This window comes from Ruditapes philippinarum, unplaced genomic scaffold, assembly GCF_026571515.1.
Source record: "Ruditapes philippinarum isolate M1 unplaced genomic scaffold, ASM2657151v2 ctg428_1_1_1_1, whole genome shotgun sequence".
Taxonomy (NCBI): Eukaryota; Metazoa; Mollusca; class Bivalvia; order Venerida; family Veneridae; genus Ruditapes; species Ruditapes philippinarum.
The window spans coordinates 109,086-123,113 of NW_026864380.1; the positions used below are offsets into that span (position 1 = coordinate 109,086).

General features: G+C 33.5%; 1 protein-coding gene across 1 annotated transcript in view; it reads right to left on the reverse strand.

Annotated features, from left to right (window-relative positions):
- Nucleotides 1–1,205: 1,205 nt before the first annotated feature.
- Nucleotides 1,206–14,028, reverse strand: part of LOC132725386 (protein OS-9-like) — a 66,378-nt gene continuing 53,555 nt past the window's right edge. Inside the window, exons 14-16 of the mRNA XM_060710488.1 lie at nt 6,545–6,703; nt 6,069–6,184; nt 1,206–5,449 (exon numbers count right to left, since the gene is read on the reverse strand). Of these exons, the coding sequence (XP_060566471.1) occupies nt 5,186–5,449; nt 6,069–6,184; nt 6,545–6,703 (539 nt within the window). The 3' untranslated portion in view covers nt 1,206–5,185. The remainder of the gene's footprint in view (nt 5,450–6,068; nt 6,185–6,544; nt 6,704–14,028) is intronic.

Genomic DNA, 14,028 nt, shown 5'->3' on the forward strand with positions numbered 1-14,028 from the left:
AATGGAGCTAAAAACGACAGTCTAAACATAATTACTTATATGTGTATATAACAATTAACAGAGTGCAAAACAGACGTTACAAATAATAATGAACACAATTAACATTGTCTGAAGCTGCAGGCATCTTGATGTAATAGTAAAAATATTCAAAACTGGAAGCAGTTGAGATAATAAACAGCCACTTTTTAAATTGATATTTTAATGTATATCATATGCAAAAACCATGGCTTTCTTAACATTTTACAACACTACAAGAATTGAATAGTCTGACTAACACAATTCCTTTTTTTCCTGTATATCATTAAGAATTTAGCCTAACCCATTGTTGTTGTTAGGAAGTAGTCTGTAAAACAGAGCTTTAAAAACTCTTTCTTTTTTATGTTACTATGTTATAAAGGTACAAAATTTGTTTCACTTCGTTTAGTTTTATTCTAGTTAATCCGGATGCATGCAACTTCATTACATAAACTACAATAAAGAAAACAAAATATAAATATCTGCTATGTAATATTATAACACAAGTTAAATACATACAACAACACAAAACATTTAACTTGTAACAAGCTAAATTAATTTATATTCTGGATTTCTAAAATCAATTAAATTATGACTCATTAAGCTACATGTATATCACAAGTAAAAATATATGGATCTATCAAATAGTTTAGATATACTCATTAATAACTGTTGTTTTTAGTGAACACATTTCAATATACTACTTCAATACTACACTTCTTTAGTTTCAAACATAACTGAATCAATTTCTAATAATTTTATAAAAATGTTGATTTATAAAAATAAAATACTCTATGCTTATAAAATTTATATGTGATATAAATATTACCATTTTTTCTAAAGTAAAATCAAATTACATGCATTTCAGTAATCTTGAAGTCCAAAATATAACAAATATCTCGCAGAAGGCCTTTTATGTCCAGCCACTAATGATATTCAAAGCTTAGGAGAGTACAACCATGTGACCTTGGCCAATTCCTCCTTGTGTTTATTATAATATCTACACCAAAACAAAGTAAAAAAAAATAGTGGAATGTTATGATTTTGTTTTCATTTTATTACATGCCTTGAAGTTGAACATATTCCATGACATTTTTTTTGAAAACACAAATAATTATATCTAATCAAGCAGACAGGAAATAATGCACCAAATAGAAATAAATCAAGCAAATTCTTTCTGCTTAAAATACTAATGAAAGCAGGAATTATAGAAATAATATAAACTTATCTTTTTAAACTCAACAACCTTGAGTTAACATACACAAGTGCTGACTCATCTGACTAGAAAATCTTATAGAAAGCGTAAAAATTACATACAACATCAACAAAACATAAACAAAATTAATCCAAAAAATGTACCAAAAAGACACTAAAAACATCTACGTTATCTAAAATCTTTATCTATGCTATAAACTTTAAACCTATTTAACCCTTATCATACTAAATATCTTAAATGGATTTGTCCATCTTTCAGTATGGACAAGTCCATTTATCATTTATAGGGAAATAACTTTAAGTAAGCTCAAGGCAGACCATGATCAGACATCATGGTCTGCACTGGTTGAATTTGTAAAATTCAATTGCTGCCAGAATATGAAATAAAAGCTAAAAATAAATATTTCCAGGTAGCACTAAATATATATGAGCCGCGTCATGACAAAACCAACATAATGGGTTTGCGACCAGCATGGATCCAGACCAGCCTGCGCATCCATGCAAACTGATCAGGATCCATGTTGTTCGCTTACCAACTCTATTACAAGTAGGAAACTGAGCAGATGCGCAGGCTGGTCTGGATCCATGCTGGTCGCAAACCCATTATGTTGGTTTTGTCATGGCACGGCTCATATGTCTTTTGAAGGCAAGCCACTGAAACTGTCTTATAATATACTATGCACTGTTTAAATAGATTTTGATTTATATGACAATATTTTATTTTAACAAAAGAAATTCAGACTTGATTTTGTAACCTTGAGTTCAAAAAGGTTAAATTTCTTGGTCACTAACTACTACAAATGTATCTTTGTACTAATAAAATCTAAGCATTTGGGTATCTTAACCTTGCTTGTTCTTGAACAATTTATTTGCAGACTTAATTTACCAAGCTGAATTAAAAATACAACAACAAAAAAGTCAGAATAACAAGCAAATTCGTTGAATTTATATCCCCCGCCGAGTACTGGTTATTATTAACACAACAACTGAAGACATAAGGCTTTATTTATATATTAATCATGGCATAAACAGTAATATTCTTTGAACTTGATAAATATTCAGGGCAATAACAGAGCCATAACTTTGTGTTAAAAAGTAAAATCTGGAAATCCCAATGAGATGTATCTGACTGGAACAAGGCGACTATATGCACATCTCCTCTTAGTATCCCATAAAGTTTCATTGAATTCCAGCCAGTAGTAGTAGAGAAGTAGCGAGGAAACAAATATTTTTCTATATGGATACTGCACAACTAATCAAGGGCCATAACTCTGAGTTAAAGTGTCTGACCGGAACAAGCCGACGATATGCGCATCTCCTCTTGGTATTGAAGGTTCCCATAAAGTTTCATTGAATTCCAGCCAGTAGTAGCAGAGAAGTAGCGAGGAAACAAATATTTTTCTATATGGATACTGCATAACTAATCAAGGGCCATAACTCTGAGTTAAAGTGTCTGACCGGAACAAGCCGACGATATGCGCATCTCCTCTTGGTATTGAAGGTTCCCATAAAGTTTCGTTGAATTCCAGCCAGTAGTTGCAGAGAAGTAGCGCGGAAACGATTTTTACTCCATATGCATACTGCATAACTAATCAAGGGCCATAACTCTGAGTTAAAGTGTCTGACCGGAACAAGCCGATGATATGCGCATCTCCTCTTGGTATTGATGATTCCCATAAAGTTTCGTTGAATTCCAGCCAGTAGTTGCAGAGAAGTAGTGCGGAAACGATTTTTACTCTATATGCATACTACATAACTAATCAAGGGCCATAACTCTGAGTTAAAGTGTCTGACCGGAACAAGCCGACGATATGCGCATCTCCTCTTGATATTGATGATTCACATAAAGTTTCGTTGAATTCCAGCCCGTAGTTGCAGAGAACTACTCCGGAAACGATTTTTACTCTATATGCATACTGCATAACTAATCAAGGGCCATAACTCTGAGTTAAATGGTTGGACCGGAATAAGCCGATGATATGCGCATCTCCTCTTGATATTGATGATTCCCATAAAGTTTCGTTGAATTCCAGCCAGTAGTTGCAGAGAACTACTCCGGAAACGAAATTCGGACGGACGGATGGACGGACAACGCCAAAACTATATCCCCCTCCCGATTCCATCGGCGGGGGATAATTACATTATCTTTACCTTTACTTGCAATTAATAATCCTAGCTCTAGCTCTGTACTATTAAGAGTTCTATTGTGCATGGAGTATTTCTGTTGTTGAAATTTTTTTGTTCTTCTGTCAATTTATTAGGTAGTTAAATCTTGTCTGACTGAATTAACAAATTCTTATAGTGGAAACTTAATTCCCTGCTTGAAATTCTTAAATGCACTTTAGCACTTGTTTCCATGAGCAAGAAACTTTACACTCATTGCTCAGTATTGGTTGGTTCCATGAACAGATTCGAGAAAGTGTTTATAAGCTATAAGGTTCCTACACAATCAAACTAAAATAAATTCTAAATAAACCAAGAACTTGCAAGTATTAGTGTCATATAAGAAAAATAGTTGCAAGCCCTGTATAGGGTTTCAAACCCTCCATTTCTGGTTTGAGAGCCAGACACTTTAGCTACTAGGCTAAAGCTTTCTTCCATTCATAAGCTTTTACAGCTTTAATCAGTGCTGAAATTTTTAATGTAAGCTTAACCAATCTCTAAAGTAAGCTTAATCTAGTGCTTGAAATTCTTAAAAGAAGCTTTACCTAGTGCTTGGAATTTTTAATGTAGTGCTTCGAATTTTTAAAATAAGCTAAATAAGTGCTCGAAATTTTTTATGAAAGCTTTACTTAACGCTTGAAATGCTTAGTCAGTATTAGTGTTAGCATACTTTTGAAATTGAAAGTATTATCTCTACTTTAATTCAATGCATGAAATTATCAGTCAAAGATTTATATCTGTGCTTTGAAATAATGCTGGGGTGACCACTGCAACTATATTCCTGATATGTTAATTCCAAAATATAACTGATAAAATATCTTGGAAATGATCTAAACAATATTATTTGCTTAATTCTTTTCTAATATCTACATTCAAACTAAATTTAAAAGTATAATACTCAAATCTAAGCTCCATATACAATAACACAATTTTGAGTACAACAAATTTTCATCAGCCATGTCACGATGAATAATTCAATAATTAGGATGTTTTTAAACTTCAAAATTTATAATAATTTTCTGAAATATAACAAAATATCCATAAAATGTAATTTACATGTTTAAACATTATATATCTACAGCCAATATCTGAACAAAAAAATAAAACATTTAAAAGTTAATATCTTCAAATATGTATTTTTTTTGCCCCTATAACTTACGGAAAATTATCACATGGTCGTGAACACATTAACAACTCATAACCCATTAACCTGCAAATAAAATGTACTGATATCAATCCATATTGTATTCTAATCTTTCCATCAATTAAAATTACATTGATGCAATGATCTTAAACAAAATTGATGGATTTCTGTGGCTTTCCTTCAGTCTTAATTGAACTATTTTATTACAATAAAGATTATATTTTTTTTTTTCAAGGTGTTTTAACTGTTTTTCGAATCAAGCATAACAATTAAGGAGGCAATAAAAATTTCATATAAAATATAATTTTTACAGAAATAGTGATACAGATTTATGGCATTATTTTTTTCTAAAAAAAATCAGATTAAGTAAGTAAACACCTAGAAAAAAGTATGTATGTTTGTAAAATAATGAAATAAAATATGAACTTAGAGTGTCAAAGAAACATATTGATGGATCAGTGCAAAACGGACATAACTCCTTCATTATGTTATATGAACTAAAGCTGTTTTGCACCAAACCCTTGATATATAATTTGGACATTCAAAAAGAGGAATAGAATTATCAAAATTTCATAATAGTAAAAAGAATATCACATTATCTGGTTCATTTATTTGCAAGAAAATATCAGTGAGATTACGACAAGTTTGCTATGAATTCTCCACATCATCAATAGACTCTTCCTCTTTTTCTTGTATATCTACAATTATATCCTGATGTTCCTCTGTGTTAGTATTACCCTCCGTGTCTGTAGTACTCTCCTCTGCATGTATTGTATCCTCTTTGTTTGATGTACCATCTGATATGACTGGAGTTTTTGGATATGCTGGTGAATTTTTCCCCCAGACAAAACTATAGTTCTCTTCTTGTTCATCCTGCCTGGCCTGCTCTTTATCAACCTCAGAATGACCTCCCTGTAAAAATCATCATCTATATTATCAAATAATTCTAGTTAATACAAGAAAGGAAAGCTAGTAGTAAAGTGATGGTCATAACTATCCCATCAAAACTATTTATATTGTGCAAATTGTAAACGACATGACCCATATTCGAACTTGACCTGTAATTCATTAAGACTAACATTCTGACAATGTTGATAATGATCCAACCAAAACTGTGACTGCTAGAGTGTTAACAACCCAAATGTTGACAATGCACAGCAATCCCGCCGTACATAGCCCCATCACTATACCTCACCTTGACGACTTTGTGGTCAGGTGAGCTAAAAAAAATCATGAAAGATCATGACACTAACACTGAAGTTCCTAACCAAAAAATTAAACATTATATCTAAGGCTACTAAGAAATCATTGAGTAATCATTGAGTAATTCGCGATCATTGACTAAATTATCTATCATTGAGTAATGCACTATCACTGAATAATGTTCTATCATTGAATAATGTTCTATCATTGAGTTATGCACTATAATCAAATAATGCACTTTCACTGAATAATCTACTAGTATTTATTACTATTGAGTGATACACTATCACTGAATAGTGTACTATCATAGAGTAATGTATCAACTTACAATCATGTCAACTATCATATTCTTGAAAGTTTCGGACTCCTCATCTGATAAAATATGCAAGGTGTCATCATCCCCATCAACATATCCTGTAGTAATTATCTTCACCTGAATGTTATCTGAAAATAATACAAGGTGAAATGGAAACATATATAGAACATATATAGTGTGATGATGGTTCTGTCATATTAAAGCTGTAATAATTTAATTTCAATCTGCTGGAATCCAAGGTAATTAGCCTTTGCCTCCAGTATAGAGCCTGTGAACTTTTACAGGGAGCACAAGAAGTCCACACTAAAATAAGACATTTAATGAATGAGCAAAGTCACTAGACAGATTATTTCATGATTTGTTTTAAATTACTTCCATTACATATACATGTACAATGCATTTAATTATTTTTCTACCATACATTTTTTCAAGACGATTATCAAAGTATACAAACTGTTTCGTACTGTATGAAATTTTGAATAACCTACCTCCGTTTCCAAGACCTGCCTTTTCTAGTTCTTTCTGTACACTTTTCTCCAAATCAGATGTTTGTTTAGTCTGTAAGTCTCCAGCTAAAGGATTCTTACCATCCTTGTTAATGCGTCTAACTCGTACTTTTACACGATTGTCTATGGTTTTTGTTGGACCTGAAAATAGACATACATATGTATTTACAAGATGTCATAATACTGGTTTGCTGAACAGCTCATTGCAAAACATGAAGACTTCTGGCCTTTGCTTGTTCTGCACATTTACATTTACCTTTTACATATTCGACTTTATTTGTAACGTATGGTTGTCATCTTTTTGATGAAACTTCTCTATTAAATGCTAATGGTCTTTCAATAATTTATGGCCAAAGGTTACATTAACTGAACAATCCCATGGTTCAGTAATGGGTGCTCAGACAAAATAGTGGGCCCATAATTGCTTGGTTTTGCTAATTTTTCAATTTGACCAAAAATACTATGATTTACATAACCGAAAGATATTTTAAGAGGTCATTTTGTCATCTTCTACATGAAGCTTCTGAGACCTTCATGTGCTGCATTCATTGGATGATAATCAAGTACATGTATCTAATATGTTTTGTAGAAAGCTTCAAAAGAATCAGTCCTGTAGATGTTTATTTGTGATTACCTGTTTGAGAGTGATTACAAGATGGCTAAACAGAAATGAGCCAACCAACATAATGGGTTTGCGACCAGCATGGATCCAGACCAGCCTGCACATCCGCGCAGTCTGATCAGGATCCATGCTGTTCGCTTACCAACCCTATTACAAGTAAAGAAACTGATAGCAAACAGCATAGATCCTGATCAGACTGTGCGCATGCGCATGCTGGTCTGGATCCATGCTGGTCGCAAACCCATTATGTTGGTTTTGTCATGACACGGCTCATTTAGAGAACAAAATCATTTAATACACAGCATCTGACCTTGAATGCCTGAGTATAATCTCCCCTTTATTCTCACAAATCATCCTATATCTTTGGTTCTAATGACCTAAAAATATGAAAATTGTATTTCACAATTTTCATACATATCTTTGATATAAAATGAAACTATAAATTATACCTTAAAAGGATTATTCTTTTATCACGTATCTGTAATACATATTATTCCCACAAAAAAGGGAGTACAATTTATAATATTTCTTTATATGAAAAACTGCTAATTGCATTTAATAACACAGGTAAACATCTGGGAGTTACCTATTTCACAAATACAATAATAAAATTATAAACTATTTGATGGTAATTTATGAGAATGAAAAATTCACAAGGATAAATGAATCTATTCTACAACATAGGTAATTATAACACACACTGTTACCGTATTAGGTAATTTAAGATTACCGACCCGCATGCTCTGTCTCTTCTTTCATTCCATCAAGATTGTTATCCTGATAAAAAACGAGGGTATCCCCGCCAAAAAATTGTATCTCATTTTTATAGTTTTAATGACTTACAACAATCTTGCATCACACTTAAATAATATGCTTTTAAGGCTTTTTAAAAAATAAATGAAAAGAAAAAAAAGGATTATAAAAGAAATTGCTAGAGTAGAGGTTTGTGATATAGATATCTTTTAAAGAAACATATTACGTAAACTATTACCACTGATGTTCTATGGAGAGAAAAAATGCTTACCAGTATTAAATGAAAATTCACTAAATATACACAAACACAATCTCTTTAAAAAATTTACAAAGTTCTAAATTAAGGCATGCATTCGGTCAGGTTTCAAAAGAAAATATTTTAGCCTTAATATAGATTTTTTTATTTAAGAAATAACATCGGTCTGAGAGGTGTATATCGGCTATTTAACACCGGTTTGGAGTTTTGATGCGTAAGAATTGACCACGAAGGCCGTAGGCCTGAGTGGTTAATTTTGTCGCATCAAAACGACAAAACCGGTGTTAAATAGCCGATATACACCTCTCAGGCCGATGTTATTTCGATTCTAACACGATGAAATAAGGAAAATCACTAATGTTATTTTTCAAGCGGAAATAACTTCCGGTGCCGATTTTCGTATATAACGCTGTTCGATTTTCGCACCCTACTGTTGCGAAGGTATAGAAATTATTAAACAAAAGGAATAATAAGAAAAAAACGTTATTTTATCAAGTTTTCAACACTAAAAACTTACGTCGTATTGTTTTTACATCAGTACCCCATTTATCATTCTTGTCTGCATGAAATAACGTCAGCTTGTTTATGAATAAGTTGTTTACTTAGGATGACGTCACGACGCTGCTTACGATTGGCGCCGTTTTGTCAAAATATTTTATTAACTGATATGGATCTTATATGTGGCGTTAGTGTATGTGAGATATTATTTCGGTATTGTATGAAAAGAAAACATTATACGAACTGAAAATATAAATAAAAATGCTTTTTATTGTTGCTTTAAAATGCTTTGTAAACTATACAATCGAGGGTGAAAACATAACAGCGCATTTACAAGTAGTCCCTAACCGGTGTTTATTGGCAGTTTAACACCAGTTTCTTTCCTTCTTTGTCTATAGTGACAAAATCACGTGAGTGTTAGAATAATCAGCATATTTCAGTGAGATGGTGTAGAGTTGTTATAATTAATGCAAGATCAATGGGCATCTTTTAAGACAGCAGAAGTAAAGGTCCAGTACTAACACACATCTAGGGGTCACAAGTTTGAATCCTTGCGACTCCAAATAGAATGACAAAGAACTCATTCGAATGATTCTTTTTACGGATGTTCTATATAATAGTAAATTAAAATTTCGAACAATGATCTTTGGTGGTGGAGGAAAGGATTTTCTGTCAGCTAGCTGAATCCTCACATGAAAGAGTCCAAAGTCCATGTAGGATTTCAAACCCACAGCGGTGAAGGGCAAGTGGTTTGATATCAACAACCTTAACCACTCGGCCACGGATGCCCCCAAAATGTCTTTTATTGGCAGAAACTGTTACTTGCTTGCATCTGTTAAGATCAATAGCAATGTATCTAAATTGACAACATTATGCTTAAAATTATCCCAGAAATTAAACAGTATTGACACAGGATGATCAGAATCATGCTAAAATAGCCACATATATGTCCCATCAGCTTATAACATTAAATTAGTTTGTGGGACTAAATAACATAAACACTTTTAAGTGTTAAATCTCCTTTTAGGAATCACATAAAATGAAAACAAAAAGATAAACAATTTCAAATGCTTTAAAGACTTTTTTTTAATCTTCACAGCAAGAAAATTTTTATGGTAATTTTTCTTCAGTTTGATAGGATATAAAGAGCAAATTGTGCCTTTCAACTCTCCTTAAACCACAACTTAGCTCAACAAGCTTGTAAAAAATAAAGAGAAAAAGACAACAACTCGTGTGATACAAATCAACTTTAATTGGTCAATTTAACATTAAGAATGCTTGTGATGGGTTTTCATGCTATACAACGGAAATTACAGGTTTCAAATTCTAACATCACAATTCTCTTGTTTACAGACTCTATTATTGTACGATCCCCCGATCCCCCCCCCCCCGTCTAAATCCATGCTCTCTGATGTAACATGCAATTTTGATACGCAGCAGTGAAGATTTTTTTGGCGATAAGAAGAGATAGTGACAAATAAAGTATTTTAATTTACTTTAATATGTTAGATTGTATCTAAATTTATTTTACTCCATGTTTCAAAACACGGTGATCATAAATAATGATAAGAAGATAAAAATGTTACATTTTACATCGACTTGCTAAATTTACCCGCTCAGCCATTGAATCTAATTTGTAAAATTTTAATAAATAATTCAAAAAATATTTGTTGACTGACATCACTAAATAGTTTCATATAAACTTATGATGTATTGTGGGATGTGTATGCAGTGCATATTAAAATAATTATTCAATACTTTATAACATATGACAGGGAAAATGTTGGTTTATAAAATCTGTCCTTTTCATGTCACAATATGCACATTTGACTCATATTTTCTATTTACAGTTTATCTTCTCTGTTAATAAGAAAGCATCTAAAGGAGTAAAGGCAATATCATTGCCGCTTGCAATTATCTATCTCTTTTAACAGTAATAAAACCATGTTTTTCTTACAAAATATTCAAAATATATATCAATAGATTTTTGTTATCCACAGAATTTCAAATGAGTTTATGTACTAAGCAATTTTAATTTTGCATAATAATACAACAACAAAACAATCACACTTCTGTCTTTCAAAATTATCATAACCAATATGTTCTCCATAAAAAGCATAAAAAACCATGTATATAAAACAATTCGCAGCTTTATGTTACAGTCTAGAATGAGATTTTTATCCTGATATGAATATAGATAATCTAGATAACATTTTCTGAATAACACTTTTCTCACAGCTTTTCCTACTTTTTGTGCAATAAAATGACATCTCTGTCTTATAATGAACAATTTCATTTTCAAAACTTAAAGGGACTCCACAGAGGATTTTTTTGACATAGAGGGGCTGGAATAACATTTTTCGAGACTTATGCAACATTTCTGATTTACTCGACAACTTGTATACAACATTAATATCAGATCATTCACTGCTTTAAATCAGCAGTGGAAACAAAACTGATGTCTTTCCAGTTTTAGGGCTAAAATTGATGCATTTTCAAAAGTAACAAGATATGTTTGTAAAACATGTCTGCCCCCTATTGGCTGCCAATTAGTCATGTGATCAGGTTATTATGCATGACTTTTGACCAAGTGAACAAAAAAATCAATAAGGGTTATCTACTGGTCATGACTAGTGACAAGGTAATAATTATTGTGACCCCATAGGTTGTGTGCAGCAATTTAAGTTATTACTAATCTTACCAAATAATATGTGCATAAATTTTATGAATCATGTTACTAAGGCCTCATTAATGACAGCCAAGTTGTTATATTACATAAGACCTTCAAATGTGTATATGAAAAGAATTTTTAGTTTAATATAAAAATATCAACCAAGACAACTTGAGTTGTTTAGTTATTGGTCAGAAACCGTCTTTAAGTACAAGGTCAATATGACACTGACCCCTTGACCCCAAAATCAATAGGGGTCATCTACTGGCCAAGACCAATGCACCCACAAAGTTTGAGGGCCATCAGCTTATAATGACCTTGACCTTTGACTCCTTGACCCCAAAATCAGTGTCAAGATTGTATTTTTTTTTAGTATTTTTATCGTTTTATTTAATGCTTGTTTCAGCAGCACGAATCTGATTCAATTCATTTTTAAATCAGTTTTTAGATATTTAGCTGAATTTTAATTTGCACTTTATTTCATGTTGATAGGTATTTTTAAACTCAAGTTATAAGTATTTTAGTGCGTCAAAAGAAACACACTTTTGTTTTATTTTACTGCGACGTTGATTATATTGTGACGTCACGTCAATTGTTTTCTATCAGGTTCGTGCCGTTGCTAAATATATTGAGACAAATAAAGAAACCTGGATGTTCATTAATAGAAGATCAGAAAAATAAAAAAAAACTTAGTTCCCGAATAAGGACCTCTCAGTATTGTCTTAGAGTTTTCTGCAGAAGTGGTGAAGCAAGTCCAGGAAGCGCAGCAAGTCTAAGAAGCACAGCAAGGCCAGGAAGCGCAGCAAGTCTAAGAAGCGCAGCAAGTCCAGGAAGCGCAGCAAGTCTAAGAAGCGCAGCAAGTCTATGAAGCGCAGCAAGTCCAGGAAGCGCAGCAATTCCAGGAAGCGTAGCAAGTCTAGGAAGCGCAGCAAGTCTAAGAAGCGCAGCAAGTCCAGGAAGCGCAGCAAGTCCAGGAAGCACAGCAAGTCCAGGAAGCGCAGCAAGTCCAGGAAGCGCAGCAAGTCCAAAAGCGTAGCAAGTCCAGGAGTGCAGCAAGTCCAAACGTGCAGCAAGTCTAGAAGCGCAGCAAAGTGCAGCAAGTCCAAAAGCGTAGCAAGTTCAGGAGTGCAGCAAGTCCAAACCTGCAGCAAGTCTAGAAGCGCAGCAAGTACAGAAGCACAAGGAAGACGTTTATTACTCTGTCTAGCAAGTTCCTTTGTTAATAAGACAAAGTCACCTTAGTTAGTGGACCCACTCAGACTAACGTCTGACAAATTGGGGGCTCGTCCGGGATCTACTATAAAAAGGTTAACGTAAAAAGGTAACATGAACTATGACGAGTGGATTAGGTTGGGGGAGAGACTAGGTTTAAAAGGGGAAAGCCTAGCGGCATTCATTAAAGAAAAAGAAGCAGAGTTCCTTGACAGAGAGGAAAGGAAACTTAGGAGAGAAGAAGAGAGAAGGTTACATGAAATGCAACACGAGTTGCAGTTGAAAGAAAAGGAGTTAGAGGGAGAAAGAATAAGATTAACCAGACCGTCAGTAGAAGGGCCTGGTAGAACGACTCATCCTAAACTTCCGAGATTTGACGAAGTTCATGACGATATGGATGCATATATTGAAAGATTTGAGAGGTATGCATTAAGCCAAGGATGGGAAGAGGAGACGTGGGCAATGAGTCTGAGTTCCCTTCTGACAGGGAGGGGACTTGAGGTTTATACAAGCATGTCCCCTGAGGAAGCGTGTGATTACACAATGCTGAAAACAGCGGTGCTTAAGAGGTACCAGCTGACCGAAGAAGGATTTAGAGTAAAATTTCGAGAGAGCAAGCCAGAGGCAGGAGAGTCAGTGCATCAATATATTTCCAGATTAAGGCGATACTTCTCGAGGTGGACTGACATGGCACAGGGGGAACAGTCTTATAAATCACTGTGCGAGGTGATGATAAGAGAGCAGTTTATCCAAAGCAGCTCATTAGACCTGGCCATGTTTTTGAAGGAGAGGGCGCCAAAGACGATGACAGATCTATGCCAAATGGCAGAGCAGTATGTCGAGGCACATGATGGAAGATTTGAAGCTTCGAAACAAGGCTCGAGCAGTGCTCCAAGGGAGATAGATGATATTTTACAAAGTAAAATTATAACACCACGTGCAAGAAAGAATGATTTTGATAGAGGAAAGAAGACATGCTTCATCTGCAACAAGGCAGGTCATTTGGCAAGAGACTGTCATGGTTTAAGCAGAGAGACTTCTCGTCATAAAGAGGAAAAGAAAATGTCAGAAGAAGTTACCGAGGATCACCTAAGAACCTGAGTGCTTGAATTAATCTTGACTTATTTATGTGAATATATATATTCACTTGAAAAGAGGGGCTATTGTCAAGATTGTATTTTTTTTTAGTATTTTTATCGTTTTATTTAATGCTTGTTTCAGCAGCACGAATCTGATTCAATTCATTTTTAAATCAGTTTTTAGATATTTAGCTGAATTTTAATTTGCACTTTATTTCATGTTGATAGGTATTTTTAAACTCAAGTTATAAGTATTTTAGTGCGTCAAAAGAAACACACTTTTGTTTTATTTTACTGCGACGTTGATTATATTGTGACGTCACGTCAATTGTTTTCTATCAGGTTCGTGCCGTTGCTAAATATATTGAGACAAAT